General features: G+C 43.9%; 1 protein-coding gene across 2 annotated transcripts in view; it reads right to left on the bottom strand.

The window, feature by feature from the left end:
* MYOCD (myocardin) overlaps window positions 1-15,767 on the bottom strand; it is an 85,190-nt gene extending 69,423 nt beyond the window's left edge. Inside the window, exon 1 of one of the 2 annotated variants that reach the window (XM_006216170.4) lies at window positions 15,393-15,767. In XM_006216170.4, coding sequence (XP_006216232.3) covers window positions 15,393-15,447 — 55 coding nt within the window. In that variant the 5' untranslated portion in view covers window positions 15,448-15,767. The remainder of the gene's footprint in view (window positions 1-15,392) is intronic. The other variant, XM_031674840.2, reaches the window with a different exon arrangement.
* Window positions 15,768-20,511: the final 4,744 nt, after the last annotated feature.

Here is a 20,511-nt window from a genome sequence, read left to right as displayed (position 1 = left end):
TGATAGAAGTCAGACTCTGTCAGCCGGGACAAACTAGTACACAAATATTCACGAGGTTAACGCAGGCACCCAAAGGAACAACTGGGGAAAAACTGGTAATTAAGGCGAATGAGAACTTGGAGCGTAGGGTGTGCTTCATGAGGGCAAGGAAAAGGAATTCTCTCCAAACTAAGAGGAAAGTTTCCATTCAACGTTGCTGTAGTCCTTGAATATAGATTTAAGTTCTTCTGAGATCCTAAGCGAAGCCTGTGGTACACGGAGCTGGCATTTCAAGCATATGTTTCTTTTCTGATTATAAAACAAGTGCATGTTTATGATAGAAAATTCAGAAACTGTACAATATCTCAGGATGCAAAGTGAAACTAACGGTAGTTTAGGTTTGTAGGGATAACTAACACCTGCTAAGACTTTGCCTTCTTTCTTCCAACTCATATGTATATGCATATAAAAAAATCTACTGTTTCTAAAGAATCAGGATGGTCACTCCTGAGCATATGATTAAAGAAAATTCTAATTTGAAAAGACACATGCACCCCAATGCTCACAGCAGCACTATTTGCAATAGCCAAGACATGGAAGCAACCTAAATGTCCATCGACAGATGACTGGATAAAGATGTGGTATATTTATACAATGGAATACTACTCAGCCATTAAAAAGAATGAAATAATGCCATTTGCAGCAATATGGATGGAACTAGAGATCATCATACTAAGTCCAGTAAGACAGAGAAAGACAAATATTATACCACTTATATGTACAATCTAAAAAAATGACACAAATCAACTTATTTACAAAACAGAAACAGATGCACAGACATAGAAAACAAACTTTTGGTTACCAAAGGGGAAAGGGAGCAGGTGAGATAAATTAGGAGCTTGGGATTAGCAGATATACTACTATACACAAAATAGGCAAACAACAAGGTCCTACTGTATAGCACAAGGAACTATATTAAATTGTTTGTAATAATCTATAAAAAAATATAAAAAGAAATATATATATGTATAACTGGATCACTATGCAGTACCTCAGAAACTAACACAATATTGTAAATCAACTATACTTCAATTACAGAAAGAATTGGGATTATATAACATGTGCAATTTTGAAACCTCCTGGCATTATAAACATATTTCCATTTCATTAGATATTCTTTGAAAGTACCCCATTTAACATGTACATTATATTCCATTTCAAAGGATTCAAACATTCGCCTTTTGTTGAGAATTTCAAGTTTTCCCTTCACTTTTTCTGTAACACATATAATACTACAAAGACCATAGATCTTGACCCTTCATATGATATATATAACATACACATAATACACAATAGACATACGTAAGTATATTTATTATACACTCACACTAGTGTATATAAAATCATGATATATATAATCACTATTATATATAAAATCATTACACATATAATAGTGTATTACTTTTGGGAAAGTAGCAAAGGTAGGTAGAGTAAAAATTTTTTAAACTTTAGAAAATAATCTTGGCTCTACTGTTTTCTCAAGGTTTTGAAGCAACCAAACATAACATTTAAGAACATTTTCTGGTTTATAAATAAGTTCCTTTGTATCATTTTTTTCCCAGATTCCACATATAAGTGATATCATATGATATTTGTCTTTTTCTGTCTGACTTACTTCACTTAACATGATAATATCTAGGTCCACCCATACATTAGGAGTTTGGGACTGACATAAACACACTATTGTGTATAAAATAAACAACAAGGACCTACAGTATAGCATAGGAAACTGTATTCAATAGTTTGTAATACCCTATAATGGAGAAGAATCTGAAAAAGAACATATATATGTACAACTGAATCACTGTGCTGTACACCTGAAACTAACACAACATTGTAAATCAACTATATTTCAATTAAAAAAAAAAGAACATTTTCTCTCTCGGGGACATTCCATGGTGTCAGTTTCTAGTCTGTGTGTTAAGACCAGAACCTTCTGTAGAGGCTGGTGTTCTGCTAAATCTAAAGGCTCCTTTGCAAGTTCTATGTCTCATTCTGTTCTCTCCCTGATCATTCTGTGTTGAACTCGCTGGATTTCACCTCTCCCTCTAAACTAGTTCTCAGTCTTGAAGCCAGGGGACACGGCTTCTAGGTGCAGAGAAGGCTTTAAGCAGAGGGACCAATGACCTTGCTGAGGGAGTCACTGGTTTTGAAGTCAGGTGTCTGCCAACCTTTGGACCATCAGGGTTTCCCCTGGATTCTCGTTTCTCAGAGGATCATGTGATGAACTTGGTTCTGGGAGCCCAGAGTTTCGGCTCTAAGTCTCCTGAGTGACCTCAGGCAAATGTCTTAACATCCCTGACTCTCAATCCGTTCACCTGCAAAATCAGTTTTGTAATTACACAGAGTTGTCACGAAAACATAAGCACACTGACTGCTGTGATTTCACTGTTGCTGGCGGGGAGAGCTGAAGGCACGTAAAAACAAAAGGTAGTACAGTTTAGCAGACTGCTGTCTGATTCCCCAAACACTGTTTCCTCTGAAGAGAGCTCTTCGCCTCGGTTTCAGTTTTAGATGGAACAACATTTTCAATTACCAGGGTGTAGGATTTGGGCTCTAAGTCGAGCCTGAAGAATAGCTGTGAACCATGTTAATCCTTATAGCCAACCGGTAACATCGAAAAGGTCCCAGACAAGACCTGGGGCTCTGGTCGGAAACACATAAAGACCTGAGCTGGACAACAAACCACCTCTATCTGGAGAATTAAAATGCTAATAATGCCTTCCTCAAAAAAATGTTTGAGAGGGAGGGAGTAAGTAATAATAGGTATATACATCACTTTACAGAATACAGTGTAACCTCCATAATGACAATGACTATCTTCATCACTCTGACACAAGCCAGCATAATAAGAAACCAAAAGAATCAGCAGCAAATCTTACAAGGTAATCACAAAAGGCTGGCTGTTATAAATTTAGAGACAGCATGATATTTTGTAATAATATTTAAGTCACTTAAAAATATTGTAAATGAACATCCTACAGCATATTGATATAAATGATGATATAATAATTAATATTAACCTGTGAATAAAATTGCTACCACTGACAGAGGACATCAGTACATCCCTGCACTAGGTCAAATACTTTTTATTTGTCCTTTCACTAAAGCCTCACAAAATCTCCACAAAGCAGGCATTTTTGTCTCCACATTTACAATGGAGAAGTGGAGGCCGGAGAGCTTGCACGACATGCTCAAGTTCATATGACCAGGAAAGGGGGAGCCAGGACTTGACCCCAGGTCACCGAGACTGTACAGCCTGGGTCACAATATACACATTCAGATTTTCCAGCATAAAGGAATCTGAGAGGTTGCCGGGGTTCAGCCTCATCTGGGGACCACGTTTTCTCGGTTGTCGTTTGAATGTGAGCATGCTCTCGGACTGGTGGCGATTTATAACACGGAAACCTCTCGGGGGAGGGGGCGTCAGCTCACTCCTGGTTCATGGCTCCTCAGACCAGGAATCTTTACTCTCCCATTGACTCCATGGCTTGTTTATCAACAAGCAAGCAAAGCCCACCGCTACTTCATCTATTACAAAAGTTACTCCTGTTTCCTATAGAAGCTATGGGAGACACTGAGTAGATTGTCAAAATAAGGAATACAGGAACACAAGAAATAGTTTAAGAAAAATTAAAAATCACTCACTTTCTCACCACCCAGAGATACCACTTTGAGAATGGGTCTTTCTGGGCTTCTGTCTACACTCTTAACGCTTTTGGTATGTTTGTAGTGTCCTTTGATCCACAACTTGTTGAGCTTAAAATATTTCAGCTTTAAAAGTTTTTTCTTTTTTTTCCCACTTCCTTTAGATGAACAAACAAGCCTGATATTTAGAATCTGATATTTCTGTGTGTGTGCACTTTCGTGTTTTTGGGGAGAGCACTAAATTAAAAATTGTCTTCTAATATTTTATGTCATATAACTTATTCATTGTATAACTGAAACTTTGTGCCCTCCTACCAACCTCTCCTTATTTCCCCCACCTTCCAGCCTTTGGCAACCACCATTCTATTTTCTGTTACTAGAAATTTCTTAGATGTTTAGTGTCTTAGGGCACATCTATTCCTGTTGCTGGTTTTCAAATATTTCTTGAATTATTTTTTTCTTAGATAAACTGAGATTTTAAATACTCAAGTTTCATGAAAAGTCCTGGGATCTGGGAGAGATAGCATGTATCATCTGTAGGTTAATTCAAACTAGAAACGAGTGGCTTAATAAATCACTATTTGGGAAATCTAGGACAATGATGGCAACAGGGTATGTGTCTGGAGCTGTAGTCCAGAACTCCACTGGGATTGAGAACTGAACCCACTGGGCCAGGTCTATGTGTATCTGCGATGGGGGTGGGGGAGGCAGGAGGAGCGAAGTTTAGGTTGTAATAGAGACAGTCATCATGGCACAGTGGGATCATACCTGCCCTCTGCCATTTATGTTCTATGACTCTGGCCAATTTGTTTAACATCTTGAGCCTCATCTTCTTCACCTATAAAATGGGAATAATCATACCCATCTCATAGCATTTTTGTAAGGATTAAACAAGATAATGAAAGTACCACAGAGAACAGGTTCTCAGTAACTCTTAGTCCTCTTCTCCTTTGATGAAACATCCATTGCATTTGGTAATATGGTCACATTTGATCCCTGAACAGCAAATCACACAAGTGCATCTAAAAGTTTCCAAAAGTATCAGGAACTTGTGGCTCCTTTTTTTTTTTTTTTTAATTCCTGACTGACAAGATGCAAAAAGCTCACTGAAGCCCAGGCACTACTGGATAAGCACTCAAGATGACTCTGAGTTAGTTCTATCACAGAAAGGGTTCACTGTCATATGGAAAAAAGACTAAGGTTGAGTTTGGAACATAGTAAGTGCCAGAAACACCAGCTACCACAGTGGACCAAAGAGATTCACACCCATGATTCCCATACTTGGATTTTACTCTAAAGGCTGAGTATCCCATAAAACAACCCAGAGGAAGAGAAAGTCTCTGTGCACAAAGATTTCCATAGCAGTGCTGTATATACTATAAAAATGATAACTGGCTTAATTTTCCAATACACGTGGGGATGGTTTAGTAAATTATCAGGTACTCACTTGGTGGAATATGATAGTCTTTAAAACAAAAATTACGCTGCTATATAGGAGCCTGAAAAACTACTTATGATATTATACTGACGGATAAAAAAGGCTGAGTGTAACTCAGGCATAAGCTCTGACTATAACTTTGTAAAATCCTTTACGTGTCTGGACAAGAACAGGAAGGGAATAAGAGACAGTAAAGATGTTTAAAGTACTGAGGAAATAAATTATTGTTCAATGAATGTTGAATAGCATTTCCTGGATCTAGCCTGCTTTGGAGTCTCAATGCCTTGTCTGGAGTTTGAGTATCAAAAAGTTCCACGTGGAACTTTACCTCCGACCAAAAAGCCAGCCCAGCCAGTCACAAGGAGAACAAAGCTGAACAGCTTCCTGAAGGGAGAGCCCTTCCAGAAACAGGAAAGTAAAAACAGCGTACGGGGTATTTTCCAGGCCTTGACTGTGAAATAGGGATATGACCTGGGGTTATGTGACCATGTTTTACGACAAACAACTGATGCCTCTGTACCACTGAAGAGTCCGAGGGGAAAGAGATGAAGATTGAAGGATGGACAACTTACTTAAGTGGTACTTCAAATAGTTCAAACTGAGGTGTTAGGCAAGACATACTAAGGATTTGAGAGGCTGCGTATTCGCTGACCACTGCTACAGATACCAAGTGATGGTTCAGGTCCCGCACATGAGGGAACCCAAGAAATAAGTTCGACAATATGACAGTGGCTCAATCCACTGCTTCTACTGCTGTAATTCTACTGCTTCTCTAAAGATCTCAGGTGGCTGAATACAATAAACGTCAACTGGAGTGACTGAAACGTAAGAGAACCACCCTACTAGTGTCTATAGGCAAACAGGAGAATCGATCTTCCCCCAACAAAGAGGAGAAAGTTGTATGAGTCTTATTTAGTACATACGACTCAGTAAGAAGAAAATAAACAACCCAATCCAAAAATGGGCAGAAGACCTAAACAAGCAACTCTCCAAGGAAGACATACAAATGATCAATAGGCACATGAAAAAATGCTCAGTATCACTAATTATCAGAGAAATGCAAATCAAAACTACAATGAGGTATCACCTCACACCAGTCAGAATAGCCATCATTCAAAAGTCCACAAATGACAAATGCTGGAGAGGCTGTGGAGAAAAGGGAACCCTCCTACACTGCTGGTGGGAATGCAGTTTGGTACAGCCACTGTGGAAAACAGTATGGAGATTCCTCAAAAGACTAGGAATAAATTTACCATACGACCCAGGAATCCTGCTCCTGGGCTTATACCCAGAAGGAACCCTACTTCAGGATGATACCTGCACCCCAATGTTCATAGCAGCACTATTTACAATAGCCAAAACATGGAAACAGCCTAAATGTCCATCAACAGGTGACTGGATAAAGAAGATGTGGTATATTTATACAATGGAATACTACTCAGCCATAAAACCCGACAACATAATGCCATTTGCAGCAACATGGATGCTCCTGGAGAATGTCATTCTAGTGAAGTAAGCCAGAAAAAGAAAGAAAAATACTATATGAGATCGCTCATATGTGGAATCTAAAAAAAAAAACCCACAAAAAACAAACAAACAAAGCATAAATACAGAACAGAAATAGACTCACAGACATAGAATACAGACTTGTGGTTGCCAAGGGGGTGGGGGTGGGAAGAGATAGACTGGGATTTCAAAATTGTAGAATAGATAAACAAGCTTATACTGTATAGCACAGGGAAATATATACAAGATTTTATGGTAGCTCACAGAGAAAGGAATGTGACAATGAATATATATATGTTCATGTATAATTGAAAAAATTGTGCTCTACAGTGGAATTTGACACAACATTGTAAAATGATTATAAATCAATTAAAAAAGTTAAAAAAAAAAAAGAGGAGAAAGGAAAGAAACTTCCTCCTCCAGTGGTTCCAGAGGGCACTTTGCTGCGCTCTGTGAAAATAAAAGTCAGGGATCCACTTCACTGATTCTAAATTTCTGGGAAAATGATACATCTTATTTTAACAATCTGGAGACCCTGTATCTAAAAATACTAATTCAAATCTGGTTAAGTAAAGCTTGACTTTCCAGCTATTCTGGATAATATGAGAATAGAAATTAGTGAAGATGACTGACTTAAAACAAACACTGCCTGATGAATAAAGTTGAAATCCTAAGTACAAAAATCATAAGGCTGCAAAAAATGATTATTTGGCTAACGGTGGTGGTGGTTGTTTTTAAATCCTACCGATGACACTAAAACCACCCCTGTGTGCTTCTCTCCTGTGCAATCCACATACCACCAGGTTAAGTAACCCCTGCCTTCCCACATGGGGATGAGGGACTGACTTCCACTGAAGAAAGCCTCAGTAATTCTACCAAAGTCTTTCCATGACAAATGGCCTGACTCATTTAACCAATGTGGAAACAGATGCCCAGGGAGCTGCACTGATGTTCCCAAGTTCAAGGAGTCACAGGACAGGTGTGATGGGCTGTTCCCCATAGTTCTTGCCACGAGAGAGCAGGCATGAGACTGGACAGACTGAGACCTGGGAAATGCACCTGCTGGCTTCTCCTTTCTGGTCTGTGCAGAGACACAAGATAGCTGGTCATCATCTGCTAGACAACCAGTGAGTTCATGCTAAGAAGATGGAAATATCTCCAACATCTCCCATTCAGGCCTGGCTTTTTTGAAATATCTAAAATCCTAACCCAGTGGCTGAGCACTTTAACTTCCATCGGGCATTTCCGTTAGTCTCCAGTGGAACCCAGTTAGATCAGAATCCATTCAATTTGGTTCAACCCAATATGATAAAATCTTACTGATATGTCTGTTGTGTACTGTTGCAGATAAAAGTTGAATGCCATTATTTATGGTCTAAAAAACCTGTGTTTTCATTTCTTTAAAGACACAAAATGGGATTAATCATAATCCTTGGTCCATGTCACATGACCATCATCAGCCCATGAATGAAGATCATTTAATTTGCTCAGTAATAAACATGCCTACCACTGCTACCCACCTAAGAACATGGCCAACAACCTTTCTTCCACCTTGGGCTACATCCCTATTTCTTCACTTTGCCTCTCCTACCCCAGAGGTGACTACTACTTCGAATTTTGTATTTATAGTCATTCATTCTCTTTGCTCTAGTTTGAAGCCCCACTCCCCACACAAATATGCCTAAAGTATATAAAAATATACATTGTTTTCTTTTATTGTTTCCAAATCAGCTTTGGGGGAAAAATAAAATGTATTCATTCAATGCATTTTTAATGGTGCCATCTCTACACCAATCACTATTCTAGATACCAGGGAATAAATAAATCAGTGAAAATAAAAAAACAAAAAGTCTTGCCCCTGCAGACAAATAAACAAATAATCAAGTAAAAGGGGGCAGGGTATAGCTCAGTGGTAGAGTGCTTACCTAGCATGCAAGAGGTCTTGAGTTCAATCCCCAGTACCTCCATTAAATAAATAAATGAAACTAATCATCTCCCCTACAAATAAATAATTTAAAAAAATCAAAATGTCTAGTGTTCTCAACAGCGATGAGAGCTGCACGTAATAATGGGACAGGTTAGATGCAAGGGGAAGGTTGGGGCTCTTGCTGTGGTAATTCAGATGGCTGGGGAAGGCCACCTGATAAATGAGTAAATCGAATCCAGTCGGGTCTGAGGGGAGAGCAAGGTCTCAGGCAGGTGGACTGAGCCAAAACCAGAATGTTCCTTCGGCTTTTAAAAGAGATTTTTGGTTCCCATTTAGGACTGAGAATACCCTCATCTTCTAAGATCCAGCCAACTGTGTTGTCATGTGGACTTCCGAAGGCACAGGTCACGGGAACCAGACACAGGGCATCCGAGGGTCGGACCTCATATCCCGTGTGGGGCGTGGGATGGGTCTTTTCGGGTCTCCAATCAGATCCCCAGTTCCTGAGTCTCCATCACAATGGAAACATGCAAGAAACATTAACTCGCATGTGTTGAATGAATGAATAAATATGTAACTCTCATACAGCGTCATTTCAGCATTTCTCAGGTTGCCCCTGAGCTCCTTGAGGACAGGGACTGTGTATAACCCTCCAGTGGATATTCCTGGGGTGGAGCCCTGGGGCCTGACACCAATAAAGGACAGAGGTTTGAGGAGTCAAAGGCTGAGGCAGCCTATGAGGAAGCAGCCAGGAAGGAAAACCACCAGGTTCTCATCTGGCTGGGCGGGGAGGGCTCGCAGCAACCTGATTAACCCCATTAGAGAGGCGACTGTTGGAAACGGCGAGCTTCTCTGACCAGAAAGAAATTTCCACAATATGCTTGTTCAGGCAAACGTTCCCTTTGAGATGCTATGTAAATAAAGGTGAAAGACATCTGGGAATCACTGCCTTTGAGAAGTTCATAATATATATGAGAAATAGCAAAGTCTTCAGAAATCCTACAATTAAAAATCCAATTCAATTTTTCAGGATACTCTGCCTCCCTCTTTTTTTTTCATTTCCTACTGAACAACTTTAACATCTATGGAATCAGTCTTCTGTGGACCGCCCTGGGGAAGACATTGGGATGATGGCTGGATGATACATATTAAGGGAAAAGTGCTATAGAACAAAGTCTGCAGGACAGAGGCATGTGGAGGGGTGGCGGTTAGGAATGCCACATTGAAAGATGCTGTCAGGATCACACCCCCTCCCCAAAGACGTCCACATCCTAATCCCTGGAACCTATGAATATGCTACCTTACCTGGTCCTACAGACTGAACCATGCCCCTCCCCCAGCACACACACACCAGATTCTTAATGTTGAATCCCTAAACCTCAATGGGATGGTATTTGGGGAGGGGGCCTTTGGAAAATAGTTAGATTTAGATGAGGTCTCAATGGTGGGGCCCTCATGATGGTATTGGTGCCCTTGTGAGGAGAGATAACAGGCAGTGTTGTGTGTGTGTGTGCACCTTGTGAGGACACAGTGAGAAGGTGGCTGTCTGCACGCCAGGAAGAGAGCTCTCCCCAGAACCTCACCATGCTGGCACCCTGATCCTGGACTTCCAGCCTCCAGAACTGTGAGAAAATAAACTTCTACTGCTTTTCTACCCAGTCTACAGTATTTTGTGATAGCAGCCCACACTAAGACACATGGCACAGCTGAGTTAAGGATGCCAATCAACCGACCTTTTAAAATAGGGGGGTTAACCTGGATGAACTCAATGGAATCCCAAGATTCCTCACACGTGGAAGACAGAAGGAGAAGAGCTGAAGTCAGAGGGAGTTTGGGAGATGCTACCTGGCTGCCTTTTGAAGATGGTGGAAGGGGTCACCAGCCAAGCAAGGGCAGCAGGAAGGACAAGGGGACAGGTTCTCCTACAGAGACTCCAGAAGGAATGCAGCCTTGCCAACACCTGGGTTTTCGCCCAGTGGCCCCTTTTCAGACTTCCAACCTCTGTAACTCTAAGACAATAAATCTGTGCTGTTTTAAGACACTAAGTTTGTGGGAATTCTCTCTGGCATCAATAAGAAATGAACGCTGTGGCTGAGGAAGGGATTAGTGGCTGTCAGCAAAGGAAGGAAGAATAAATTCAGCTAGGAACACCTTGTACTGATGCCCAGAGTGAGACTGAGCCCTTTGCTGCCTCCTATTCTGATTACACCCGGGAGAAATTCCCAAGAAGATTTTGATGGAACAAGTTTCCCTACCTTTTAAAACAGTCTACAGAGTCTTTCAATAGCAACATAGAATTAGGGAATAGTTAAGATATTTGTGCTCCAGTAAACATCACACCCAAAGGTTGTCTAAGTTTTGAAAAGAAGGTTGAACCTATGAAGCCACTGAAATCTTAGAAAAGACTCTGTTAACTATGAAGACGGTAGGTGTGAATTATGCATTCAGCCACACAAGAAAAATTCATTGAGCTTCTTCTGTATGTCCAGCTCCCTGTGAATACAATGGTCAAAAGATGTCACAGTAATGTTTTTATGAAGCTTACAGCCTTCAAAACTTTATGAAAGTACTCAGGGCTATTCCTTTGGGAAAATATCAAATCTTAGGGCTGGAAGCCACTGCAGAGATGAACCAGTCAGATCCTCTATTGTGTAGATGACAAAAATGATATATCAAGAGGTCAATTAAATGAGGAAAATAGATAAAGTTTTATAGCCCAGGACAAAGAGTTTAACCTAGAACTTTCCCCATCATATGTAATAAGGCACTCTTCTAGCTTTAATCGTTTGTCCTAGGTTGTAAAATGAATTAATAGTGAAGGTGGGGCCAGAGCCCAGGCTTCTCTTGAGCTCATGGTGGAAATTTCTTTGACAATGTCCATTTTGGTAAAAATCTTTGGGACCAACCTCTTAGTCCAATGTCCCCAATTCACAGGAGAGAAAATCCAGTCTCAGAGAAGTCAAGGATCTGCTTCGAGAAGGAAGCGGTGGCCCCTTTAGGTTATCTGAAGGGTGGGGAAGAGAGAAAGCACAGAGGGCTGACCTGCAGAGTCCTGCTGAGATGCCCCTTGCTTTCTCCAGGAGGACAAGCAGCCAAAGGCAGACACTGGAGGCCAGTCCCAGGATGCCCCTGGGGGTGAGGACCGCGGGGCAGGTGCATGGGCTACCTAGTAGGCAGCTGAGTTCAGCCACTGCCTCTCCAGTGCCTGCTCTGCCCGTGGCCTGGCTCCTTCCAGCCGCGGCCCCCAGTCCTGAAGCCCCGCTGCCCAAGCACCAACTCCTGTGCTGGGTGATCCACCTCCCCTCCCCCACATGATGGGAGAGAGGCTCCCATGTTCTTTCTCCACTGATGCCTTGACTCTACCCCAGGGGACCCAGAGTTCATGCTCCCGGAACCCCCTCCTCACTCTGAGTCTCCTGCTTTCATGTCTAAAATGCGAGCTTTGCATTTGGGGGCATCTTTGGGCCCCAGACTCTCAAAAGCCTGGTGGGATTCTGGACCGGGCAGCAGAGAGTGCTGATCAAAGACCGATCAGATTGTAGGCAGGGTGGCCACCTAAAAGGCAGCATGCCTAGTTTGGGTGAAAGCAGGTTCTCACTATGGCAACAGGCTAAAAATCAAATCACTGCTTATCTGAAATTCAAGTGTAACTGGGTGCCCTGTATTTTAACTTACTAAATATGATCACCCTACATTTCTGGCAGATGGAGGCAAGGCTAAGGCAGGAATCAGAGTCTGCCTTTGTAGGGGCTGTTTGGAAAGAAGAGAAAATAAGAAGCAAGGGAAACACACTAATCCTTTAGAAGAGAAAACTGTTTTTGATCCTTTGTGCATGGTGTGTGCATGTGCATACACACATGGTTCTTTGTGTTCTATTGACACAAGGATTATGGTTTTGAGGAAAATTGTTGACAGTGATACTGATCACAGATATTGACATAACAACAGTGGGAAGACTAAGAAAAAAGTGATTAGTTTAAAAGTAACACTAATTACTGCATTTAAGTGACCATACTGCCTGTGATTTACACCCCAATGTCACACAGCCCAATCACAATTTTGCTTGTTGCCAGTCTTTGTGTTTTCTGAGAAACGCAAAAGGTTTCCAAAGGGGCCGACAAATCACTGAGTCCAACCTTGACATTAACAGATTAAGTAACCGAGACTCAGAGAGGGGACCAGGCTGCCTAAGAAAATAAATAATATAACAATATTTTTTGAGGGTTTATTAAGTACCAGGCATTTTTCTAAGTGCCCTACTGGTATTATCACAATAATTTCCACCACAACCTTATAATCATTCTCATTCTTCAAATGAAGCAAAGTGAGGCAGAGAAAATTATGTAATTTATCTAAGGTTTAAGGTTATACAGCTGATAGGTAAAGGTACCTGTTAGAACCACAGTGAGTTTCACACTAGACCCACACGCTCAATGGTGAAACCATGCAGCCACGCAAGTCAGCTGAGTTTATACCACGAAACACATTTGTCCATGCAAACGTTCATGTTAACTGCTCCTGCAGCAGGACTTGGTAGTGAATAGCAAGGTCACGCAGATACAGCTGATACAAAGTCCCTTGTAAGCTGCTGCCACCCACGTCAGTTTCAGAGCTGAAGCAGTTATCTGCTCCCGATAAACCAGCCCTATCACACGGGAGTCTTGCCACCATCAGATAACAACTTATCTCTTTTTTGAAATATTTTAAATGAAATACACAAGAGTCTATCTCACAGCAGACATTAGCAGTGAGACAGTTTTATGAGTTTACATTTTGAGTAGCTTGTGAAAGAAAAAAAGAAGAAAACGAAAGAGAGAAATCAAAGGCGAGGAGAGGCCTTCCTTATCCATGGCTAGCCACCAAATAAATCGAGGACTCTTGGGAAGGAGCCTTCTCATTCACATGCTGCCAGTCGGGCCCCTGTGCTGCTGCAGGCATAGCTGTAACTGCGTCCAGGAGGAATGATCACCGCCTCACCATGACTTCTACATAGTTTTACCTTCAGCTTGTTTTTGTCTGTGTCTTTCAGGAGTTTATCAGCCCCTTGCATCTCAGATAACCAAATCGCTTTGTCCATTTCCAGACCACAGCTTCCTTCCGTTTTATCAAAGGTAGAGGATTAAGCCTGCCTACGTCTGCTTTGATACCATGTTTTCCCAAAGCAACCCTTCTTGGGACACAGAAGTCTGTTCAAATTTCAAAATAAAAAACAAAAGTGAGGCTGCAATTGGAATTCTCTGACGCTCCAGGGTCCAGGTCTGCAGGATGTACGGGAGACACAGGGACTCCGCCAACCCACTAAAACAGGAATTGGGAGCAGTGTCAACACTGTCTTCCCTGCCTCTGCACTGCAGACCAAGGAAACATTCGTTTGATAAGTCTGTTTCACAATTCTGCTATCAAGAACATCACCAAATCCTTCTAGAGACGAACCAGCCCCTTCCCTGCCCCTACAGGAAACTGGCCAAGTGTGCATTTGAAATGAGTGTGGCTTCTTGCAAAACAAATCTACATCCTCTCTCCTTCAGAAAGGTGGCAGTGTTGCCCTGCAGTTTTGACCAAATTACAAAGCAGTGGCAATGTCTCTAGTGGATTAACAGACCAACCACCTCACCTCACCACGGAAAGGAAAGGAAGGATTAATCCACTGCAAAACCTAGTGCCTGGCAGACTTGCCTCAGATTTTTAGGGCGCTGAGTCTTGTGGCTGCCTAAGTTCTCAAGCTTTCACCTCATTTCAACAGCACAGAGCCTAAGGAAATCTCCAGTGGACTCCAAAGAGATCTAAAAGCCCAGAGCATCTCTAAGGAAGTCCCAGATGACCCTACTTTCCAGCAACCACTCTTCTCATTTTTTGTAACATCCGCCCAAGTGAAACATGGAGTGGTCCCATTTGGAAGGACTCTGGAAAACTTCGCAAACTCGGCAGGCATCCTTCTAACACCTGTCATGGGAAACGTTCACAACAGAGTTCACATAATGTAACCCATCTTCTAAGCAGAAGTACCATTCACTGAGTGGTCTGCTACCACTTTTACAAAAACCAACATATACAGAGCTACTGAGAAAGAACTGAAGACATCTATCTCCCTGTCTAAATGCAGAGACCCACACATCAACACCTTCCAGGCGCCAGGATACTAACCCTACGTGCGGGGCAGTTAAAGCCCCATCTTCTCTCCGCTCACCTTCACTCAGTGTCCTCTGAGAAGTTTCCCTATGCACCACTAACACAGAAATTTGGGGGGAAAGTCTCCATTTATAAGCATCAGATGGTTTGGGAAAAAATACTTGTGGCACTGGACTTTTTTTTTCCCTATAGTGATGTCATTTTAAATACTTGGTGTGCTCCAAATTTGCTATTTTTACTTCCCCCAAGTGACTTTTTTGGGAAATACATTTGTTTGGAGTAGCTACATTTTAAGTGACCCCTGTATCTAACACATGACATCAGGTTCATCCTCTCAGCAATTATAGCTGATAACCACGCAGCTCTCAGACTAGAAATCCCCTCCGTGTTCATGTTCAAGGTTGTTCCTTTTTGATGTATCCCTCCAAAATGTCTATTCACAGATACAAGAGACAAAAAATAAAAGAAAGGGTTGGCCTTCTCACAAACAGAAACCACATTCTACAACTCAAAGCGTTTACCGCAGAAGACGTGAACGGCCCTCCCTCAAGGCAAATAAAATTCTTCACTTCCAAAATTTGCTTTTGGGGAACAGAATTGAAGTAGCCATGGAAGGCTGTGAAACATTTACTGGAAAGCAGTCTGGAGTCCAGAAGCGCAGAAGAGGAAGAGTTGAAGAAGTAATGCTAAGCGCCTTCGCCCTACCTGATCTGAACTTGCTCCTAATCAGCAAAGAGTGCTCGGACCCCAGGAGTGTCATGTTGAGTCTCAGCGAGCCGCTGGTCCCTTGGCCGGATGCCCCCTGATTTCCACCAGGAACAGGCTCCTGGGAGCCCAGGTGACCGCAATTAACAACCCAGAATTCATCCAACTCTCCGCGAGCTCCCCCAGGTAGGAGTACAGTGGTAGCAAGTGACTGCAAACAGTGTCCCCAGAAAAGTGGCGGCTCCCCCCTCGCCGTGCGGGGCTACTCCAGTCTCAGCCGGCGGGACCCTGCGCGTCCTCCGAGTCTGGCCGGTCGCCGCGGCATCCCAGGCGTGCTCGGCTGATGTCATAGGCTGCCCGCGCTCGTCCAGCATCACCACCACGCCTTTATGAAGGTCCCAAGTTTGCTATCTGATCCTTTTTTACTACTGACAGGAGCTCAGCCAATCAGGAGCGGCGAACGGGGCCCGGGACTCGGAGCCGCCGGAGGAGTCCCGAGGGCCGGTCTTAACTCTTTGCGGCGGGGGCGGAAGCGGGGACGCGGCGTGCGCCCGCGCGGGGGAGAGTCGGGCGCCGCGGGAAGGGGAGGGGCGCTGCGCCGCGCCCGGCGTGCAGGTGGGCGTGCAGGTGGGCGGGGCCAGGTGGGCGGGGCCCCCAGAGGGACGGGGCTTCCCTCCCTGCAGCCCGGGAGGCAGGCGGTGGGCGTCGGGCGTCTCCCAGGCCGGGAAGGGACTCGGGGCGCGCCGCGCTCTGCAGGCAGGCTGGACCCCCCTAGAAAATAAACAAGGCTTCCAATCCACCAGTGTCCTCACATTCTCTGTCCGTTTCTACCATCTCGCAGCTCCGGTATCAAACCTGGCTACACGTCCTCGGAGAAAACGGAACGCCTTTCTCTTTTTCCAGGATAGGCGCTTTTTCGGACCGACCTGACTCAGGGCGTCTGACGATCCAGCCAGGACGCAGTGCTCTCCCTCCGAGGGAAGATACAAGAGTTGGAAGCTCTTTGGGGCCCTCAGTAGGGTGGGACTCAAGGAGGGAGGGGTCTCTGGAGCAGAGGGATGTCAGAGCTGGTATTGGGCTCAGCACGGAAAAGCTTAAAGGCGTTTTCCACGAGTGAGTCCCTTCTTAGAGAAGAATCCATTCTGAAACCAACACCGAATGATTGCGCATCCGGCAGGTGCCAGGTGTTATGGGCTCATCGACAAATGAAACACAGCCTGCTCTCAAGAAGCTTGCTCAATCTCTGGCGGCACAGAAAATTAAAACCAAACTATATAGGTACATTGTGTTGGGTTGAATTTATTTGCAACCATCTATGCACGCGGGCCTCCAGGCATCATCTCTCACATCCATGCCTGCTTAGGTCTGAGAGTGCTAAACCCTTAAAAGATCAGTCTGTGACAGATGAAGACCTGATATGACAATAGCTCATGGGACTAACTTCTAATGCTCAGAGTTCGGGCCTGGCACAAATCCTGCAATCCTTGTGTTCTCTCTGGATCTGATGTGTCATTCATGTAAACGAGGTCTTCCAGGACAGACTGTTTGACTCCTGATGTGTCAGAAGGGAGGCAAAGCAATTCCACCCATGTTCCTCTTGGGGATGGAGTCCTGCCCCTGGATGTCTGTTCACAAGAGGGTGAGATGTACATTATCTCAGTCATTACATAACCTGCTCCTATAGAAGGCATTTCTCTCCTAGTCCTGCTGGAGTAAATGACCACAACTTCAATGGTTTGGAACAACACAAATGTATTGCCTTGCAGCTCTGGAGGTCGGAGGTCTGAAGTGGGTCTCACTCGGCTAACATCACTGTATTATCAAGGCTGCCTTCCCTTGGGGAGGATTTAGGGGAGGGTGGTTCCTTGCTTCTCGAGGGGGCCCACGTTTTTGGTTTCATGGCCCCTTCCTTTCAAAGCCAGCATGACGGGGCAAATTCTTATCATGTGACATAGCTCTGCCCTCTCCCCTCTGTCTCCCTCTCCCACATTTAAGGGCCCTTGTGATGATACTGGGCCCACCTGGATAAACCCTGTTGCAAGATCAGCTGATTTTCGACATTAATTCCACCTGCATCTTTACCTCTTTGCCATGTAACACACAGATTCCTGGGGTAAGATGTGAATGAACATAGGGAGAAGGGGCATCATGTTACCTGTGACACAGAGGGACCCCTTTTTCTACCAGCATGTTTTTGTCCTCTGCCCAGCCCCAGGCTCCTGACCTTCAATGACAAGAGGTCACATGAAGGGAGGTTTCGGAATAGAGATGCCCAGGATCCTGGAAGAGCCCAGCCGAGCGTTAAAATGCCTGCAGCAGGGAGGTACTCTGCAGGGAAGAGACTGGTGGGATAAGAAATATTGCTCAATTATCTGAGTAGAGAAAAAATGATTCTGGGCCACATTAGGAAAAAAAAAAAAGAAAAAAGAAAAAAAGAAAGCCAAACAGATTTTTATCCTGAGGGCTGTGGAGCTGAGAAGTGTTACAGGGCAACTTGCCGGAGGATTCTTTCAGTGAAAGTTGTGATGAGAACAGCTGAAGCCAGCACTGACCGTAAGGGTCTGCATGACCCAGATGAGTTGGAAGAGAGTGGATTGTTTTCCCTCTGCGGGCCTGCAAGCTTGTGCGTGTGCATGTGTGCGTGCGTGTGTGTAGGAGCATAGTTTCCTTTTTGAGTGAGTTTGGGAAATGCTGGTAACCATAAGCCCGCCTCAGTTTTCCCATGGGAGAGTGACTACCCTTGGGGACGTATACCCGCTATGGAGTGGAATATCTATGAATATCTATGGATAGAAGTATGCTGCTATAGAAGCTCATCCTTTTAGCTCTCTATGCAAGCATTTGTTGTGAAAAAAAAAGTTTTTTTGGTGGAATTTGGAGAGGATGTTCCCAAGGGAAACAGATCTCCCAAGCGGCTGTACTTTGGAAGCAGTCGGCTAACGGAGCAATGGCTGGCCACCAGGCTCTGTCCTGCAATTCGATCACGTGGGCAGCACTTCTAGGCCTCCCTACCCTATGACCTTCTCTACCGAGTCGAGAGTGAGCCCGGGATATGATGTGATGCAGGGGAGAGACATGGGCTTCCAGCATCAGGAAATCTTCCTTTGAATCTAAGCTACCCCTGCGACCGGGAGTGAGTAATTACAGTCCTTGGAGACACTCAGCATCTTCATGTAAAATGGAGTTGGAACTGCTCACTTTCCAGAAGTGCTGGAGTGTTTAAGCGAAATAATACACTTGGAGTGCCCAGAAACAAAACAAGTCTTCCTGTGTGTTTTAGGTCCCTCTCTTTACCCTCCCCCAGCCTCTGGCCATTTTTTTTTTTCCGGAAGTATAGTTGATGTACAATGTTGTGTTAGTTTCTGGCGTGTAGCATAGTGAATCAGTTATACATGTATATATTTTCTTTTTCATTGTAGACTATTACAAGGTATTGAATACAGTTCCCTGTGCTATACAGTAGGACCTTGTTGTTTATCTATTTTATATACAGTAGTATGTATCTGCTAATCCTAAACTCCTAATTTATCCCTCCCCCACCTTCCCCTTTGGTAATCAGAAGTTTGTTTTCTATGTCTGTGATGTTTCTGTTTTGTAAATAAGTTCATTTGTATGATTTTTTAAACTCCACATAGAAGTGATACCATATAATATTTGACCACCCCGCTTTGCAACCTCCCACCATGAAATCTGTGCTCTGACCTCCAGGGGGCTCCATCCCAGGAGGGAGGTGCGACCTGGACTACTCAGTTACCTGTTTAAGGAACACAGCCTCAACCTATCCAGTGGTTACAATTTCAGAAATATTTATCAAGCACGAATTGTGTTCTAGCACCGTAGGGTTTATAGAGATAAAGCAGATATCCTGGACCTCTAGGGGACAGGAATACAGTGGCAGGGCAGCCACAAACTCCCAATAAACCAGCAATCCAATGACCCTATTACACTAGTGATGTAATGAAATCTCAGATGGAACACATGTGAGACACCCTATTAATACAGCCTGTTTTCTTTCATGAAAGCGAGCACGAAAGGACTTTTGCCTCACGTAAACAAAGACTTTCAGTTAAACAAATGTAAAGAAAGGCGTTTCAGTTGAAAGGATCTGTGCCAGCTTCTGCTTCCCCTGTTTGCCAGCAGTGCTTTGCACCTGTCTCCTCCTTCTCTCTTTTCCCTCCCTATCCTAGCTCCTGCCCAGGAAGAGGAATCTGATTGGATGATTCAGATGTAGAGCCACTGGGCTGGGCCACATTTCCTGGGGACAGGGACACTGTGTTAAGAAGTCAGGCATCTGCACAGTGCCGCTTTTTCCTTGCTGCTCTAGCTTTAAGAGGGTGGGTAGGGAGTGTGTTTCCCCCAAAAAGATGAGCAATCTGACAGTGTTTTTGAATCAATCTACACCGTCACCCCAGCTCCATGATAAGTATTGCTTAAGCTGGTTTGCACTGAATTTATGCAATGATGGTGACTTTGGGGCCCAGGGTGTATCCAAGAGCCTGTCACACCGCTGTGACTTGTTTGCCACGGAGAACACAGAGGATGGAGGTGCGTGTCACACACAGCTGGACTCATGGTTGGCACTGAGTATTGGATCAGTGCCATGTGCAAGGCAAAAATTCTTCAACCCTTCTTTGTTTTTTCTGTTCTGTGAGGGCACCAAGATGACAAATAATTACTTCCTTGTCCAAGAGACACTTGACAGTGTTTGCCTTCCAGATCCTCTCCAGGATTGGGCATCGTTGGTCCTTTCTCATATATCCAAACGCCTTCTCCCCTAGGACTTCCCCAAAGCTCTTCGAAAACAGCAGGTACGAAACCTAACTCACACGTCCTCCCGCTGTTTCCCTACAAACCTACTCCTTTCTCTGCAGCTCCTGCTGAGTTATTGGGAAGGCATCCCCCACGTTTCTGGCGTGGGAGATGGCCCACCACCTGCACCCCTGCATTCTCCCACCCCCAGCCTGGCACCACGCCTTCTCCGTTCTCCTCCTAAACACCTCTTGAGCCTACCCCCTAATCTGCTCGTAATGCCTCTTCCTTATTTCAAGTCCCACCTTGGTTTTTTCCTGGTTTATTACAAGTGTCTCTTGAACGATCTCCCTCCTCCTAGTCTTTCCCT

Source organism: Vicugna pacos, chromosome 16, assembly GCF_048564905.1.
Source record: "Vicugna pacos chromosome 16, VicPac4, whole genome shotgun sequence".
In the NCBI taxonomy this organism is placed as follows: Eukaryota; Metazoa; Chordata; class Mammalia; order Artiodactyla; family Camelidae; genus Vicugna; species Vicugna pacos.
This window is presented reverse-complemented; position numbering and strand designations above follow the sequence as displayed.